At 37.5% G+C, this 15,320-nt stretch overlaps 1 protein-coding gene across 1 annotated transcript in view; it reads right to left on the minus strand.

The window, feature by feature from the left end:
• Nucleotides 1–3,163: 3,163 nt before the first annotated feature.
• Nucleotides 3,164–15,320, minus strand: part of vimr2 (vimentin-related 2) — a 28,738-nt gene continuing 16,581 nt past the window's right edge. The window contains exons 8-10 of the mRNA XM_056472721.1: nt 9,803–9,913; nt 9,611–9,735; nt 3,164–5,318 (exon numbers count right to left, since the gene is read on the minus strand). Coding sequence (XP_056328696.1) covers nt 5,276–5,318; nt 9,611–9,735; nt 9,803–9,913 — 279 coding nt within the window. The 3' untranslated portion in view covers nt 3,164–5,275. The remainder of the gene's footprint in view (nt 5,319–9,610; nt 9,736–9,802; nt 9,914–15,320) is intronic.

A 15,320-nucleotide genomic window follows, 5' to 3' on the forward strand; every position in this document is an offset into this window, starting at 1 on the left:
TCAGGAGTGTAAATTTTCATAATCATTAATATTAGTGAAGATTAAGCTGGTTTTTAATCTTTGTTATTCATTGACATCCCTCCTTCGATCTCTGCATCCATTTTCACTTCTCATCAAGGGCATTGGGATTAAAAGGCCAGGGATGTCACTGACCGCTGACCCAAACCTCAGCTTTGATGACTGACCCCTAATGCCAAATTGTCAAGGTCCGAAAGCTAAAAGGAACTCTAACCTTTGACCTCTCAATGTCACTGCTGGCCTACAAGGGGTTAATAGCTCCTCAAACCTCCCATAAGGGTCCACTGGGAGGGAAAAAAGGTCCCATACCAATACATCATGTCCAACCCTGCCATCATCAGCAAAATCATTCACTTAAAGGGACAGTTCACCCAGTGATTCAAATTCTGGCATCACTCAACCTCCATTTTTACAAACCGGTTTGAGTTTCTTTTATCTTTCGGACAAAGGAATAGATTATGGCTGCGGTTGAAACTGCATACTTAATGACTACGTTTATATGGGCATCAGTAATCGAATGATTTGCCTTAATCGGAATAAGACAATAATATGATTAAGGTGTTTACATGAGTTGCTTTTTAAATGTTCCTTTTATGATCCCGTTCTACATGTTATAACACATGGTTCGATTAACGTCATTGCGTCACCGAGCAATCCACCTTTCCTCCGGAGTTTCATGTAATTTTGGGTGTTTCATTACTTATTTTTCAGCTTTATCTGCAATCCGGCAGTTTCACTTTCATTCAGGAACACTTTATTTATGCCCCTGCGTGACAAACTGAGGTATTGGATGCACGTAGAAAGTAAGGACTGCTGGAAGAAAGTTGTTTTAATGGAATTTGATACCGTATGCCCAATGGAAAGAAAAAAAAAACCTCCACATATGTGTGTCTGTGATCCTTCACTGACTCTGTTGGTGCAGCTTCATAATGTTGGGTCAAACAAAAACAATAATGCGACTAAAATCGGCATACTCAAATGTCTTAATTTGATTTCTGTTTAGTTCGATTATGACCCTAATCAGATTAAATTAAGCAAAAATTACTGTTTACATGGTAGACTCTTAATCAGAGTATTGTCTTAACTGTATTAAATCGGATTATTGGTGTAAACATACTCATTGAGTAGGTACTCATTTTCAAAGAGTACTTAATTAGGACTAAAAGAGTAGTTACTCAACAGCCAAATCTCGTTAAGTATGAATGCGTTTGTACGTACGTCATCCGCCATGTTTACATTATCATGCGACCGACGTTACAAGCGCAACCACTTCAAAGAAATGGCAGGTTATTTAATCTTAATTTAAATTTATATTTTAAAAAGTTAACATGAATTTATTATCTTGTACTCTAACCTGCTTAAATCTAGTTTGTTTTGCTGTCTTGTTTGTTTATTCAAATATATTTAATCTCGTCACTGTGCATTTTTGCCATATTACAATACAAGAAACTCTGTTGTTTTAGTTAACCGTGAAAAATACAACCATGTTTTCCTGAGCCTGTTTAAAATTATGAGTTCTGCATAATAATAATAATTAGAATTAAAATCAATCCCATAATAACAAAAGTAACAGGGACAGACTTTTGTGACTGTTTGAAGTAACAAGCACTAACACCCCATAGCATCAGTAATGTGAGATAGATAGACAGACAGGCAGACAGACAGACAGACAGACAGACAGACAGGCAGGCAGGCAGACAGGCAGGCAGGCAGACAGACAGACAGACAGATTGAATAACAGACAGGCAGGCAGACAGGCAGGCAGAGAGGCAGGCAGACAGACAGACAGACAGACAGACAGACAGACAGACAGACAGACAGACAGACAGACAGACAGACAGACAGACAGACAGACAGACAGACAGACAGACAGACAGACAGACAGACAGACAGATAGATAGATAGATAGATAGATAGATAGATAGATAGATAGATAGATAGATAGATAGATAGATAGATAGATAGATAGATAGATAGATAGATAGATAGACCCTTATAGTGGGGAAGTATACAGTTTCGAACGCACAGAAGAAGAAACCAGTAACAATTGACTTTGGTTTTATTTACTAGTATGGATGTCAAAAGCTACTGATTTCCAACATTCTTATAAATATCCTATTTTATGTTCAACAGGAAACAGAAACGTCTAAAAGGTTTGGAAATTAAATAAATGATGACTAAATGTTCTCTTTTTTGTGAGCAGCCATTTCTGCTTTAATCTGCTCTTGTTTTTCAAACTGGGAAAATTGGTTATGAAACTGTATGTGACGCACAAGCCATTCCTACAAAATGGACATAATGTAGTGCAAATTGATTTTAAAAATATTAAGAAACATTTTAATTTGAGGTACATCAGTATGCGGTAAACAAATTAGCGAGTAATAAGAACACAATATTCATCACATTAGTGACAGAAACCAGCTGGAAAGAAAGAGATGCAAAACAGAGAGGAAGACAAAGAGCATTGGATAAAAAAATGCCCTGCCAAATTTCCCAACATGACCTTCTGATCCCGTCCTGGTCATGCCAGATCCTCACCGCCTCTCTTCCATTGTCAAACCTCAGGAAAGGCCAGAAGCAAACCAAAATCCCCACAGACCAGGTCCAATACTTCATCAGGAGCACCCAGAAGGCTGAGTGTGTTTAAAGAGGGGGAGGTTTGGGGAGATCTGGTGCCCTTGGGCAACAAGAATGACTAAGTACCTCAGCCGCAAAAATAAGGGCCCCAAAGACAGAACGACTTCCTCTCCTGCTGCCTGTGTTTCATATCCACAGAATTGAAGGCGTCAGGTTGCCTGCAGAGGTGGGTTCAGTTCTTACGGATGGGCTTCAGTTCAGCAGGAATTCACGGGTCCTGGATAATCTTATCTAATCCATTATTAGCTGCATTTTTCATCTTAAATGCACAGATAACATGCCTCTGATAGGGTTAATAGCGTAGGGCGCTTACAAGTGAGGGTCAGAATGAAGATTGAAAGGCTTGCTGGGTAAAATTCCAAAGCACTTGAAGACTTCAAAGGTGGTGAAACGATACAGCGCTTGGGTGACAGGAGGACGACTGCGCTCTCTTTCAAGCAGAAAAGACTCCCGTAAAAGTGAAACGTACTGGATTTTGAGTTCAGAAAGATCAGGGAAAATAGATGGATTGATTTTAAAGGTAAATGTTTATTTAAATGATGCAAGTTGCTGCAGCAGAGGAAAGTATGTTCAGTTACAAATCAGCTGAAGATGATAGGCACCACAAGCAAATAAATGTTCAACAAGCCAAAGAAAATGGAAAGTGGAGTACTGCAGTTACTTTGGAATTATTATTATTATAACAGTCAACATGTATGTCAGTGTCCAATCAATAGAAGTTTTTGCATTGTCAAGCTACACTCTTCTCTTGTCAATTTATGCAAAAAAATGCTGTAAATGAAAATTTTCATTTGGAATAAACATTCACATGGAATAAATCATCTGTAGTTTATGTTTCATAAAAAAAAAAAAAAAAAATCTAATTACTGGTTAAAACTAAAGATGCACTGATACCATTTTTTAAAAACTGATCCATTCTCGATACCAAATTGGGTATTGACCGATCCGATCCCGATACTGTGCCATTTTTTAATTTATTTTTTATTTTACATAATATAGTTTCTATAGTTCTGGTGATAAATTCAAATGATACATCTTCTTTAGTAAAAATAACAGACCTGTAGGCCTACTTTACATGACAGACATGATGGTAGGCTATTATAAGGCATCTGATTTTTCCTCTGTACTGATGTACTTTCATTTTCTCCATCTAACTCACAGTGAGATTTGGCAAGGGAGTGTTTAATAAGTAAAATTGGCTTTAGAGCGTTCAGTCTGCATTAAACCTGCAGAAAAATGTAGGCTTTGCTAAAAGGCCATATCACAGATCACAACAGATCATATCAATGTCATAATGAATGCTGTAAACTAGGCTACATAATTTAAGCATTTATTACGACATTGATATGATCTGTTGTGATCTGTGATTTGGCTTTTTAGCAAAGCCTGATATTTTTTCTGCAGGTTTGACGCAGACTAAACTATCTGAGGCCAGATTTACTTATTAAACCCTCCCTCGCCAAATCTCACCGTGAGTTAGTTGGAGAAAATGAAAGTACATCAGCACAGACGAAAAATCAGATGCCTTTTAATAGTCTACCTTCATGGCTTTTGTTGGCTTATAAAATACACAGAATATAGCACAGGTGCAAGATCGGATTGGATTGGTACTAGCTGGTTGATACCCAATCCAGCAAAAATATGCAGTCTCGAACCAATATCCAATCCAAGTATCGGATCGGTGCATCCCTAGTAAAAAACAATTGAAATCAAATGTTTAATGTACTTGCTGACACTGTGGGAAAGGTGAAAATTAAGTTTATAAATAAAATAATAAGTTTATAAATAAAAGGTGTAAATAATTTAGCAAATGGAAAAGTGATATTGTCTTTGAGGTTGGTAAGATTTTTTTCATATTTCTGAAATATGCCTGTTATGCTCACCTAGGCCATATTTATTTGATCAAAACTACAGTAAAACAGTAATATTGTGGATTATCGCTAAATGCTCTTCTATATTAGGATATTTTATAATTAATTTATTCCTGTGGTGGAATATTCAGAATAATTACTGCAGTCTTTAGTGACATGCAATCTTTCATAAATCATAATATACTTATTTGCTGCTCAATATTATTTCCTATTATAAATGTTAAACAGATGATCTGCTCATTTTCTTCTAGAAACCATGATTTAAGTGTGAAAACACCTTTTTCAGGAATGTTTAATGAATATATTATGTGAAACAGGCATGCTTTTTAGCATTATAAATGTCTTAATTTCTTATCAATTAAATGCTTCCTTGCTGAATAAAAGTATTGCTTTTAAACAGTAGTGTATCTATATATAAAGGAATGTGCATCAATGAAACTCCCAGTCTCATGTGCTGAAAATCCCCCCATCACTCTCAGCACACACTCCCACTGCTGGACAGATCCCGGGGTTTCTTCAAGACCCAGGTTACCTGCCACTGACCCGTTATCAATGAGCTTGCACAAACTCCCTGAACTTCAGCTGTCAGTGAAGGTTTACATCTGCTCAGAAGGTTAAGTGTGTCTGACAGCTGTTTTCTTTACCTGCCTGATTTGTGAGACTGGCTGTTAAAAGTTGAACTGCATGCGGTTTTAGTGTTTTTATGTGTTTGCTTCAGTCCAGAGGAGAGCATCACCTGTTCTTGCATCTTACAGGCAGCTCAGTCTCTCCTCCTCTTCTTCAACCAAACCCCTGCAGCAACAACAGGAGAAAAAAAAAATCACTCTGCTTTTATATGACCCAAAGCTCTGCATGAAGAATTGAGTAGTTTATGCTCTGGTAGAAGCAATGCTAAAGCTAAATATAATCGGCACTTGTGAAGAGTTGTGTGCAACTATTACAATGCCATCTAACTGAAATAGATAGCAAGACAGATATAGTCAAAGGATAAACTTGACATGCTCGCATGATGAGTTTTTAAGGTTTCTAATTTTATTTTTGAATAATATTATTAAATTAGTTATAATAATAAATAATTTTCAGGTTTTAAGGTTCATTCAACTGGACTCCCTTAAACCAATCTCTTTCTCTTCTAAGAGTCTACTCTGCTCTCATTTGTCAGATGGTCCAGTCACAGTTTTTGTTATTGTTGTGCTATATTTGCCTCAAGCAGGTGAGTGGGCTGGACAAACCACCTGTAGAAAACACACTCTTTTATCTCTCTGACACTTTAACCGACACTTGTACTAGTTTTGCACATTTGTACCAGATGCGTTCTTATGCTGTGTTCACACCAGATGCGGATTAAGCGTCAATCGCAAGTTAAGTCAATGCAAACATGCAAATAGACATCCTGCGGCATGTTTCGTGTGAATGAGGCAGCACGAATTATGCGATTTACGAGAATGAAGCGGTGTGAGTTGAACGTTTTGCTCGAATTGCTCGAGTTGGAAAAACTGAACTTCAGCAGGCATTCACGCCACATCAACCAATCAGGTGCTTTCTATAAGGGCGTGATTAAGACGTAGCACCTGTTGTTTGTGTCCCGAGGGAAATATCCTCTTGTCGACACCAGACAACAGTTCATCAAACTGGGCTTGGCTCAGTCGGAGGCTCCACTGATAGCCTCCATCATTTAGGTAGAATTTCTGGAGGAGTTGATGAACTCACAGAGCTGGGTGCACCTCTAAAGGCATCTAGTGGACTCAGACCAGCGTCAAATGAATCTACGCTGTTTATCAGCCTTCCTAAAGCACATAAACACAGCCATTCTCTCAATAAAATCCATTTAGTAAGCCATTTAGCAATGAAGCTAAAATCAGAAGCCCTCCCCATGACTCGAATCCAAGTCTATTGTGAAGTGAATTTGACGTGTGAATGAAGCGAGTAAACTCAAAATGTTCCCGTGTGTATTTACACGTGAATACTGTGATTTATTTGCACGTTACACTTCTGGTGTGAAAACTGCGTTACAATCACTCCATATAAAAACAAACATTGTGCATCTATGAAGTGTGCTTCACACAGGTGAGTGGGTTTGACAAACCACCTGTAGAAACACTCTTCTCTCTATAAAAAATCTCCCCCTTACTCTAGCACTGAATTCTCTGAGCACTAACAGTTCCTTTGTATAATTAGCACTTCGTGTGTATTGCCTCTACTTAGTTGATTCGCTGAATGCCTCCTCAATTGTAAGTCACTTTGGACAAAAGTGTCTTGCTAAATGACTAAATGTATATTTGATATAATAGTGCATATTGTGCTTTACATTATTGTTTTTCATTACAGATTTAACATAGAAAGAAAGTTGGGGTACGATAGTGAGGTTATTATATCTTACAATTGTTTTCAAACGATACTGTTTAAACTGGTAATGGAAATAAACGCACGTCTGAATCCCAGTTTGCTACTCTCATCTCAACTACTATCAAATGTGCATTCCTAAGAGAAATAAATGTGTCATGTTTCAATACAACATGTGCAGCACTATAAAAATCAGGTGTTGGTGTCACCATCTGTAGAACTTTGTGCCATCGATGCCGCTGCTCACAGATGTTATTCTGAAGCCCTGAATCATAATAAGGGCACTTTAAGCAATGCCACGATGAACTGAAGCTGGCACAGATGCTGGGATGAATGGTGCAAAGCCTGTAACATTTTAAACTGATAATGATGCTGAATGTGGCATCAGAGAAACTCATCGACAACCGGCATCTGGCAAAAACTGCACTTGGGATTTTTCTCAAGCCAAACGCTGATGAAGATGGCAGCACGGTGTCATTAGGGGTTTGTAGAGCAGACAGGCCTCCAAAATCTGCACGAATGTACAAGCCAAGCTCTCATCTCTTATTCATCAAGGATGAGAAAGTGGCAGTGACCTGAAACCTGGCATACTGAGAAAAATGACTATATACCATATCCAGGGCTAGAATGAACGTAGGTGTGAAATTAGCTGGCTGAACTATTGACAAAAACCAGCTCTCTCTGACCATTGTAATAAGCTATTGTTTGTAAGTTGGTCGTTTCCTGAACCTCCAGGGGCAGGAACCTCTATTTTAGCACTATTTGGCAGGAATCTCTATATTAAGGGTCTTTCAAGAGATTTATGTTATGTGGTGGATGCGTCATGCCATATCCACCAGGGGAGACGGGGAGTATTCCCAATCCGGTGATGCTGTGACAAAGACAAGCGCTTAGGGAAGCAGGAAGTGACTTCATGTTTTCTGGGACTGTAAAAGGGATGCGCTTCCTATGACCTATCTTGGCCTCGGGAATGAGGGCACTATTCTTAGGGATGTCTTCATCGTGTATGGTGTCTTGCAGTGCAATGATGTAATTGAACACACATATCCGAATATTTACTGTTTTCATGGTTATTCTTAAAGCATAATAATATATCTGCATATTAAATAAAGTATATAAATATAACAATTTATCCTCCTCCTATATATTTATAAAGTACTTTCTATTTTTTAAGACTCTTTTTTTTTGGTCTTTTTATAAATAAATCTTAAATTATTTATGATACTGCATGTAAAAATGTAAAATTGAAAAAATATGAATAATAATAGTAGTAATAATAATAATAATATTTCACAACGATACTATTTTTAATCTATTTATAATCTAATGAAGGCAGTCTTGTGAGACTTCTTAAAAAACATTTAAATGTTAGTGCATCTTATTTACACTAACTGGCCATTTTATTAGGTACAGCTATCCAACTGCTCATTAAAGCAAATTTCTAATGAGCAAATCACATGGCAGCAACTCAATGCATTTAGGCATGCAGACATGATCAAGACGATCTGCTGCAGTTTAAACCAAGCATTAAAATGGGGGAAAAAAGGTGATTTAAGTGACTTTGAACTTGGCATGGTTGTTGGTGGCAGACAGGATGGTCTGAGTATTTCAGAAACTGCTGACCTACTGGGATTTTCAAGCACATCCATCTCAAGGGTTTACAGAGAATTGTCCAAAAAAGAGAAAATATCCAGTGAGCGGCAGTTCTGTGGGCACAAATGCCTTGTTGATGCCAGAGGTCAGAGGAGATGGGCCAAACTGGTTCCAGCTATTAAAAAGGCAACAGTAACTCAAATAATTCATTATTTAATTCACTCATTACAACCGAGGTATGCAGAAGAGCATCTCTGAACGCAGAACACAGCCGACCTTGAGGCAGATGGGTTATAGCAGCAGAAGACCCCACTGGATGCCACTCCTGTCGGCAAGAACAGGAAACTGAGGCTACAATTCGCACAGGGTCACCAAAATTGGACAATAGAAGTTTGGAAAAACGTTGCCTGGTCTGATGAGTCTCGATTTCTGCTGCGAAATTCGGATGGGAGGATCAGATTTTGGCATCAACAACATGAAAGCATGGATCTTTCCAGACCATGTCCATCCCTTTATGACCACAGTGTACCCATCTTCTGATGGCTACTTCCAGCAGGATAACGCACCATGTCATGTCGTGAATCATCTCAGACTGATTTCTTGAACATGACAATGAGTTCACTGTACTTAAATGGCCTCCACAGTCACCAGATCTCAATCCAACAAAGCATGTGGTGGAATGGGAGATTTGCATCATGGATGTGCAGCCGACAAATTTGCAGCAACTGGGTGATGATGCTATCATGTCAATATGGACCAAAATCTCTGAGGAATATTTTCAGTACCTTGTTGAATCTATGCCACAAACGATTAAGGCAGTTCTAGTAAGGTGTACCTAATAAAGTGGCCAGTGAGTGTTTGTATGAGCAATATTATTACTTGGGTTTTTCTTGACAAGTGGCACCAATGACCCCAAAGTCATCTTAATGTATGTATTATTAATTTTAATAACTTTAATAATAATAATTATTATTATTGTATATTTTTAACTTATTATGAAGCATGCTGGGACATGTTTTTTAATATTCTTTATCATATTGTTTTTGTGTGATTTGTCTGTATGATGTGTCATGATGCTACTGCCCTAATTTAATTGTCCCCTTGTGGGATTAATAAAGTTGCTAAACTTGAAACTCGTCTTGCATTACCTGTATGCAGCAATCTCTATGTCTAGATTCATCTTCTGATTCAGCAGGTCTTCATAGTCCTCACTTTGATCCTTTATCTGGAACTGAAGATCAGCCTCCTCCTCGTCGAGCTGAGAAATGTAATTCTGGACAGAAACAACACAGATGTGAGATCTTCAGGAGCAGTAGAACATGATCAGTGAGAGTCTGTACCTCCAGCTCTTCAATCTCCTCCAGGTATTTGGCTTTCCTGGCTTCCATTTCAGCCTCCAACTCATCTCCATGTTTCTCCAGCTCTGCCAACTCTTTCTCCAGCTCTGCTATCTGCAAAGGATTGGACACATCCGACTCAAAATGCATTCGTAAAAGGGACATATTATGCAATAAAGGATATTTAATAAGTCTCAGAGAGTGATTGTGATTTCAGCACAAATAATTTTGCATAACTATTTGTAACTGCCCAGTTTAGGATTGATACAAATTGTGCTGTTTTGGTTACCGTCTCTTTAAATTCAAATGAGATTGTCCTCTTTTTAAAAGAGGGGGGAGCTACAAACGCCTATACCTCAGCATAGCGGCAGATTCAAAAACAGAACTAACATTATCTCTGTGGAAAACTGAACATTTTAAAAGAAGAGTTTCAGAAGGCAGTCTATAGAGATTAACATGTTCATTTGTGCATCATAAAACTTCACGTTTATAATGCCGATTCCGATTTTGTGACTGTATCTAATTTTTTGATGAGCAGCTTACATCATATTTTAAACGTGACTCGTATCCGATTGTCTGCATTTACACAGCACACGGCAAAAACGCAATGACCAGGAATAAATGAGCAGGAGCTGACTGACAGTAATTAAAGAGCGACATTTTCTCAATTCATGCATTTAATGTGTTTGCAGGGTTTCACGTTTTTGGATTTTACTATAGTTTATGACAGAAAAAGTTGTCATTTTACCATCTTATTTAAATCTAGGCCTTTTAAACCAGTAGGCATCTAAATGTAATGTCCATGGCGTGAGTTATGCTCATGATGTATGGAACAGTTATATATTAGTTTATATTGGTTACGTTGCGGATGTTGCTCTCTCTCTCTCTCTCTCTCTCTCTCTCTCTCTCTCTCTCTCGTTAACATGCTTAAATACTTGTACTACATGACAATAGAAAAGCTTTTTTGTCTTCGTGTATGAAATTGAAGGTTTGTGACTCTGTTGAAGTCTGTTCTGAAGTGAAAGCGCCAGAGTTCTCGTCATTCTCTACGTTTTTTAATGCTTACACGTACATGGACCATATACGATCTGTGCCACCTGGGAGAGAAAAAACAATCAGAATTGAGTCACTTGAAGCATGCAGTGTAAATGCAGCCATAGTCTTTGACATTATCTTTAGCAGGTACTGAGCTAAATCTCTAATGGCAGATGGCTGCTTCTCACTCAGGGCTGTTTATGCTAATGAGGGAGAGAGCGTCACTAATGGGTGAGAGTTTCACCCTCTGATGACATGTACAAAGGGAAAATGTTGATCAAAGTGTTTTTATGAAGTGTAATTATAAAAAAAAATTATATTATATGTTTTTACTATTAAAGGCTGGCTATGCTCACACACTGTTGCCACACAACTTTGTTTAAAAGCACTTATAATAGGGAGTTTTTGCATAACAAGTCCCCTTTAAATAAAAAAAAATGCATCAGTGCATTATTTAAAGCATTTCTTAAAAAATATATGTATTAGAAAATGCTTAAATATTCTTTAAAACCACATATCATATCAAAATCTTTAAACAGAAGGAGCTGAAAGCACAACATTTTAATATTAGTATACAAATCTTACTCATAATGCATCATGGAATCATAAATCAAAGCATGTTTGTTCAAATGAGCCTGGTTTCTATGATATTTTCCTACATTTCTGACACACAATGAAGTCTGGATTCCACTCCAACAGCCACATTTGTTCATGCACAATAAAAATATATGCATAAAATATTAATGGATTTATTTTTACAAGTGTATTTATACGTTTTTTTGTCTAATGTTTGATAAAGCTTTCACCACTGATTCTATTCTCCCTTGCTTCTTCTTTAAATCAATCTGCACTGTATAAAGCACTACATAAATAAAGACAGTGATTTCCCAAAGTGCTCAGCGCTATAATCTAGACAAATGATTGCTAATTAGCAGAATCTAAAATATAAGATACTTCAGATTTGTTTAATATTTTATTTTTACAATGTAATTCCAATTCCAAATGTTTCCCAACATTGATGACTTTACAATGTGGAATATAGTCCATAATTCTATACAAAATCATTATGGGTGTCCAAACACAGACTTTCACTTTGCATAAACAAACAGATGCTGACATATACCACAAAGCTGCGGGCTTAACATAACGCTTGTAATTATTGCCTATTTTGCTCTTAAATTAGCAATTGTGAGAGCATGTCTGAAAACAGTTGACATTTCATGTTGCATATTCACCTATAAACAAACACAAGGCAGAAAAGTGTCAGCCACGAGCTGCCCCGCTGTGAGTAATTACTGTAATCAGGTAAGTTAAACAGTCAGCTGTCAGAGATGGATGGAGATTGCATGCTCTGTTTCTCTTTCAGGTAGATCACGGGAGGCTCCGAGCTCTGTTATTAACAAGCTGATGATACGTCAGCCCATGAAAATGGTTGTCGGGTCTCGAGTGAGAGTAAGAGACTAAGTGTAGTCGGATGCCCCCTCTAGAGAAAGCGATCCATGTCTCTGTTGAATTATACAGCTAAACGAGACCTGATTTCACCACCAACAGTTTGTTTAACCAAACTGTCTCACAGAGCAGGCAGATCACTATTATCCATCCTTAAACAGCAGGAGAGATAGGGCGACGAGTATATTAGGGCTGTGTCTGAAACCAAAGTCAGATGCCTGCTGCCTATAGCTAGTTTGTAACACCAAAGACAGCACTTTAAAGAAATTGATGTTGGGGTCAGCTACAGATTTGTTTATTTAAAAACAAACTAAAATGCATTTTATAGATTATGTCTCCAGCTGTTCTAGATTTATAATGTGTATATATATATATATATATATATATATATATATATATATATATATATATATATATATATATATATATATATATATATTTATATATATATATATATATATATATATATATATATATATATATTTATATATATATATATATATATATATATATATATATATATATATATATATATATATATATATATATATAAAATTATATCATTTATATTTATATAATATATAATTTATATTTTGTTCTGATTTATAATTTAACAAAAATATATTTTGATCATTTATAGGCTGTAAAATAAAATGTCCTGATATCATAATATAGAAAAAAAGGGTTATTTATGTCAAGGTTAAAGACACAGTAGGTCATTAATGCCACTAGAGGGCGCATGTTAATAACAAACAAAGACTTTTGCTGCATCCCAATTCGCATACTATCCGTCCTAAATAAAATACAATTAGAATGTCTCAAACCATAGTATGTTGAAAAGAGTATGTCAAAGGTTCCTGAATGGTTTACTATTTCTGGGAAAATACGAAGTTTAGAAGCATTAATTTAGAAGAATAATTTTAATCCCTGGGTGTTCTAATGCATATCTTTGAGACACTAAAAAGAATAAAGTACATTTCTAAAAAATAAATATGTTTTACATTAGCATTTCAAAATATATTTATGGACACTATTGTTTGCCATCAACCCTTTCAGATAGACTTAACAACTTGACAATTGATACAAAACAATTAAAGTGAGCATAACAGATACTGAATATTTCTTGAGTACAGTATAATTCCCAGTAAAAATAGGACCAACTGTTCCTTCAGATGCCATCCTTTCTCTACCAACAACTGCACTGCGCACAAGGCATTGGAAATCATATATAACGAAGTAAGATATTTACGCTTCAAACACAAACTGACCATTTGAGAGCATTTCTGTAGATTACTTACATAAACACTGGATTCTGATGTCCACTAATGGCTATATACACTAACCGGCAACTTTATTAGGTACACCTTATTGCCTTCAGAACTGAGTTAATCCTTCGTGGCATAGATTCAACAAGCTACTGTACTGAAAACATTCCTCAGAGATTTTGGTCCATATTGACATGATGGCATCACGCAGTTGCTGCAGATTTGTTGGCTGCACATCCATTTTGCAAAAATCTCTCGTTCCACCACATCCCAAAAGTGCTCTGTCGGATTGAGTTCTGGTGACTGTGGAGGCCATTTGAGTACAGTGAACTCGTCATGTTCAAGAAACCAGTCAGAGATGATTCACGCATAATGACATGGCGCGTTATCCTGCTGGAAGTAGCCATCAGAAGATGGGTATACTCTGGTCATAAAGGGATGGACATGGTCAGCAACAATACTCAGGTAGGCTGTGGCGTTGACACAACGCTCAATTGGTATTAATGGGCACAAAGTGCGCTAGGAACATATCCACCACACCATTATACCACCAGCAGCAGCCTGAACCATTGATACAAGGCAGGAAGGATCCATGCTTTCATGTTGTTGACATCAAATTCTGACCTCACCATCCGAATGTCGCAGCAGAAATCGACACTCATCAGACCAGGCAAGGTTTTTCCAATCTTATATTGTCTAGTTTTGGTGAGCCTGTGCGAATTGTAGCCTCAGTTTCCTGTTCTTACTGTAGCTGACAGGAGTGGCACCCAGTGTGGTCTTCTGCTGCCCATCCGCCTCAAGGTTGGACATGTTGTGCTTTCAGAGATGCTCTTCTGATACCTCTGTTGTAACGAGTGGTTATTTGAATTACCGTTGCTGTTCTATCAACTTATACCCGTCTGGCTATTCTTCTCTGACCTCTGGAATCAACAAGGCATTTGCACCCATACTATTTGACAATGTCTACATGCCTAAATGCATTGAGTTGCTGCCATGTGATTGATTGACTAGAAGTTTTCGTTAACGAGCAGTTGGACAGGTGTACCTAATAAAGTGGCCGATGAGTGCATACTGTATGTATATCTATACTTCAAAATGCAGAGAGAATATACTACGAAGCAAGTAATGGAGATGAAGCAGAGCAGACTGTCCATCACTGATCAAGGAATGGGATCCTGTGTTATGTGTTGGTTGGAGATGGTCAGTTTATTTTAAGAGAGGGACTTCGACCACAACCGCAATAATTAGAACCAAACCACTCTGTTTGTTATCTCAAACCTAAAGGTGTCATTTGTGGCTGACCGACCATTTTCTTGCTCTTCAGAATGTAAACAAAGGCAGGGAGCGACTCCCAATCATCTCAAACATTAATCCTGAACAATTTCCCTTTTTAAGCTAATGCACTGTCACTTTTTCAACCTTGCCTCGTTTTTTTCAGCCTAAAGTTTCTCTTCCTGCCGTTGAGGGAGGCTGACAGGTGAGATTTTATTACTACGGCTCAGTACGATTTGCTGTCTCCTGAGGCACTGCAGGAATGTGTGAAGTTTATGAAGTTTTTGACTGGGGAGAGGAGTGCGTTGGCAGACTGTGAAATGTATTGTTCATAATGGAAGACAGTGAGAGAGATAAACACTGTTAGAGACTATATGCTCCTCACATCCTACTGGTCCAATCTCTGGGAATAAACACTCTGGGCAGCAGGAGTTCTCTTACTTTATTTCTCGGCTGTCAGTCCGACTGAGGACGCTGCATTGTGAATGCAGCATCCCCCC

This window comes from Danio aesculapii, chromosome 14 (genome assembly GCF_903798145.1).
Source record: "Danio aesculapii chromosome 14, fDanAes4.1, whole genome shotgun sequence".
Lineage (NCBI taxonomy): Eukaryota > Metazoa > Chordata > Actinopteri > Cypriniformes > Danionidae > Danio > Danio aesculapii.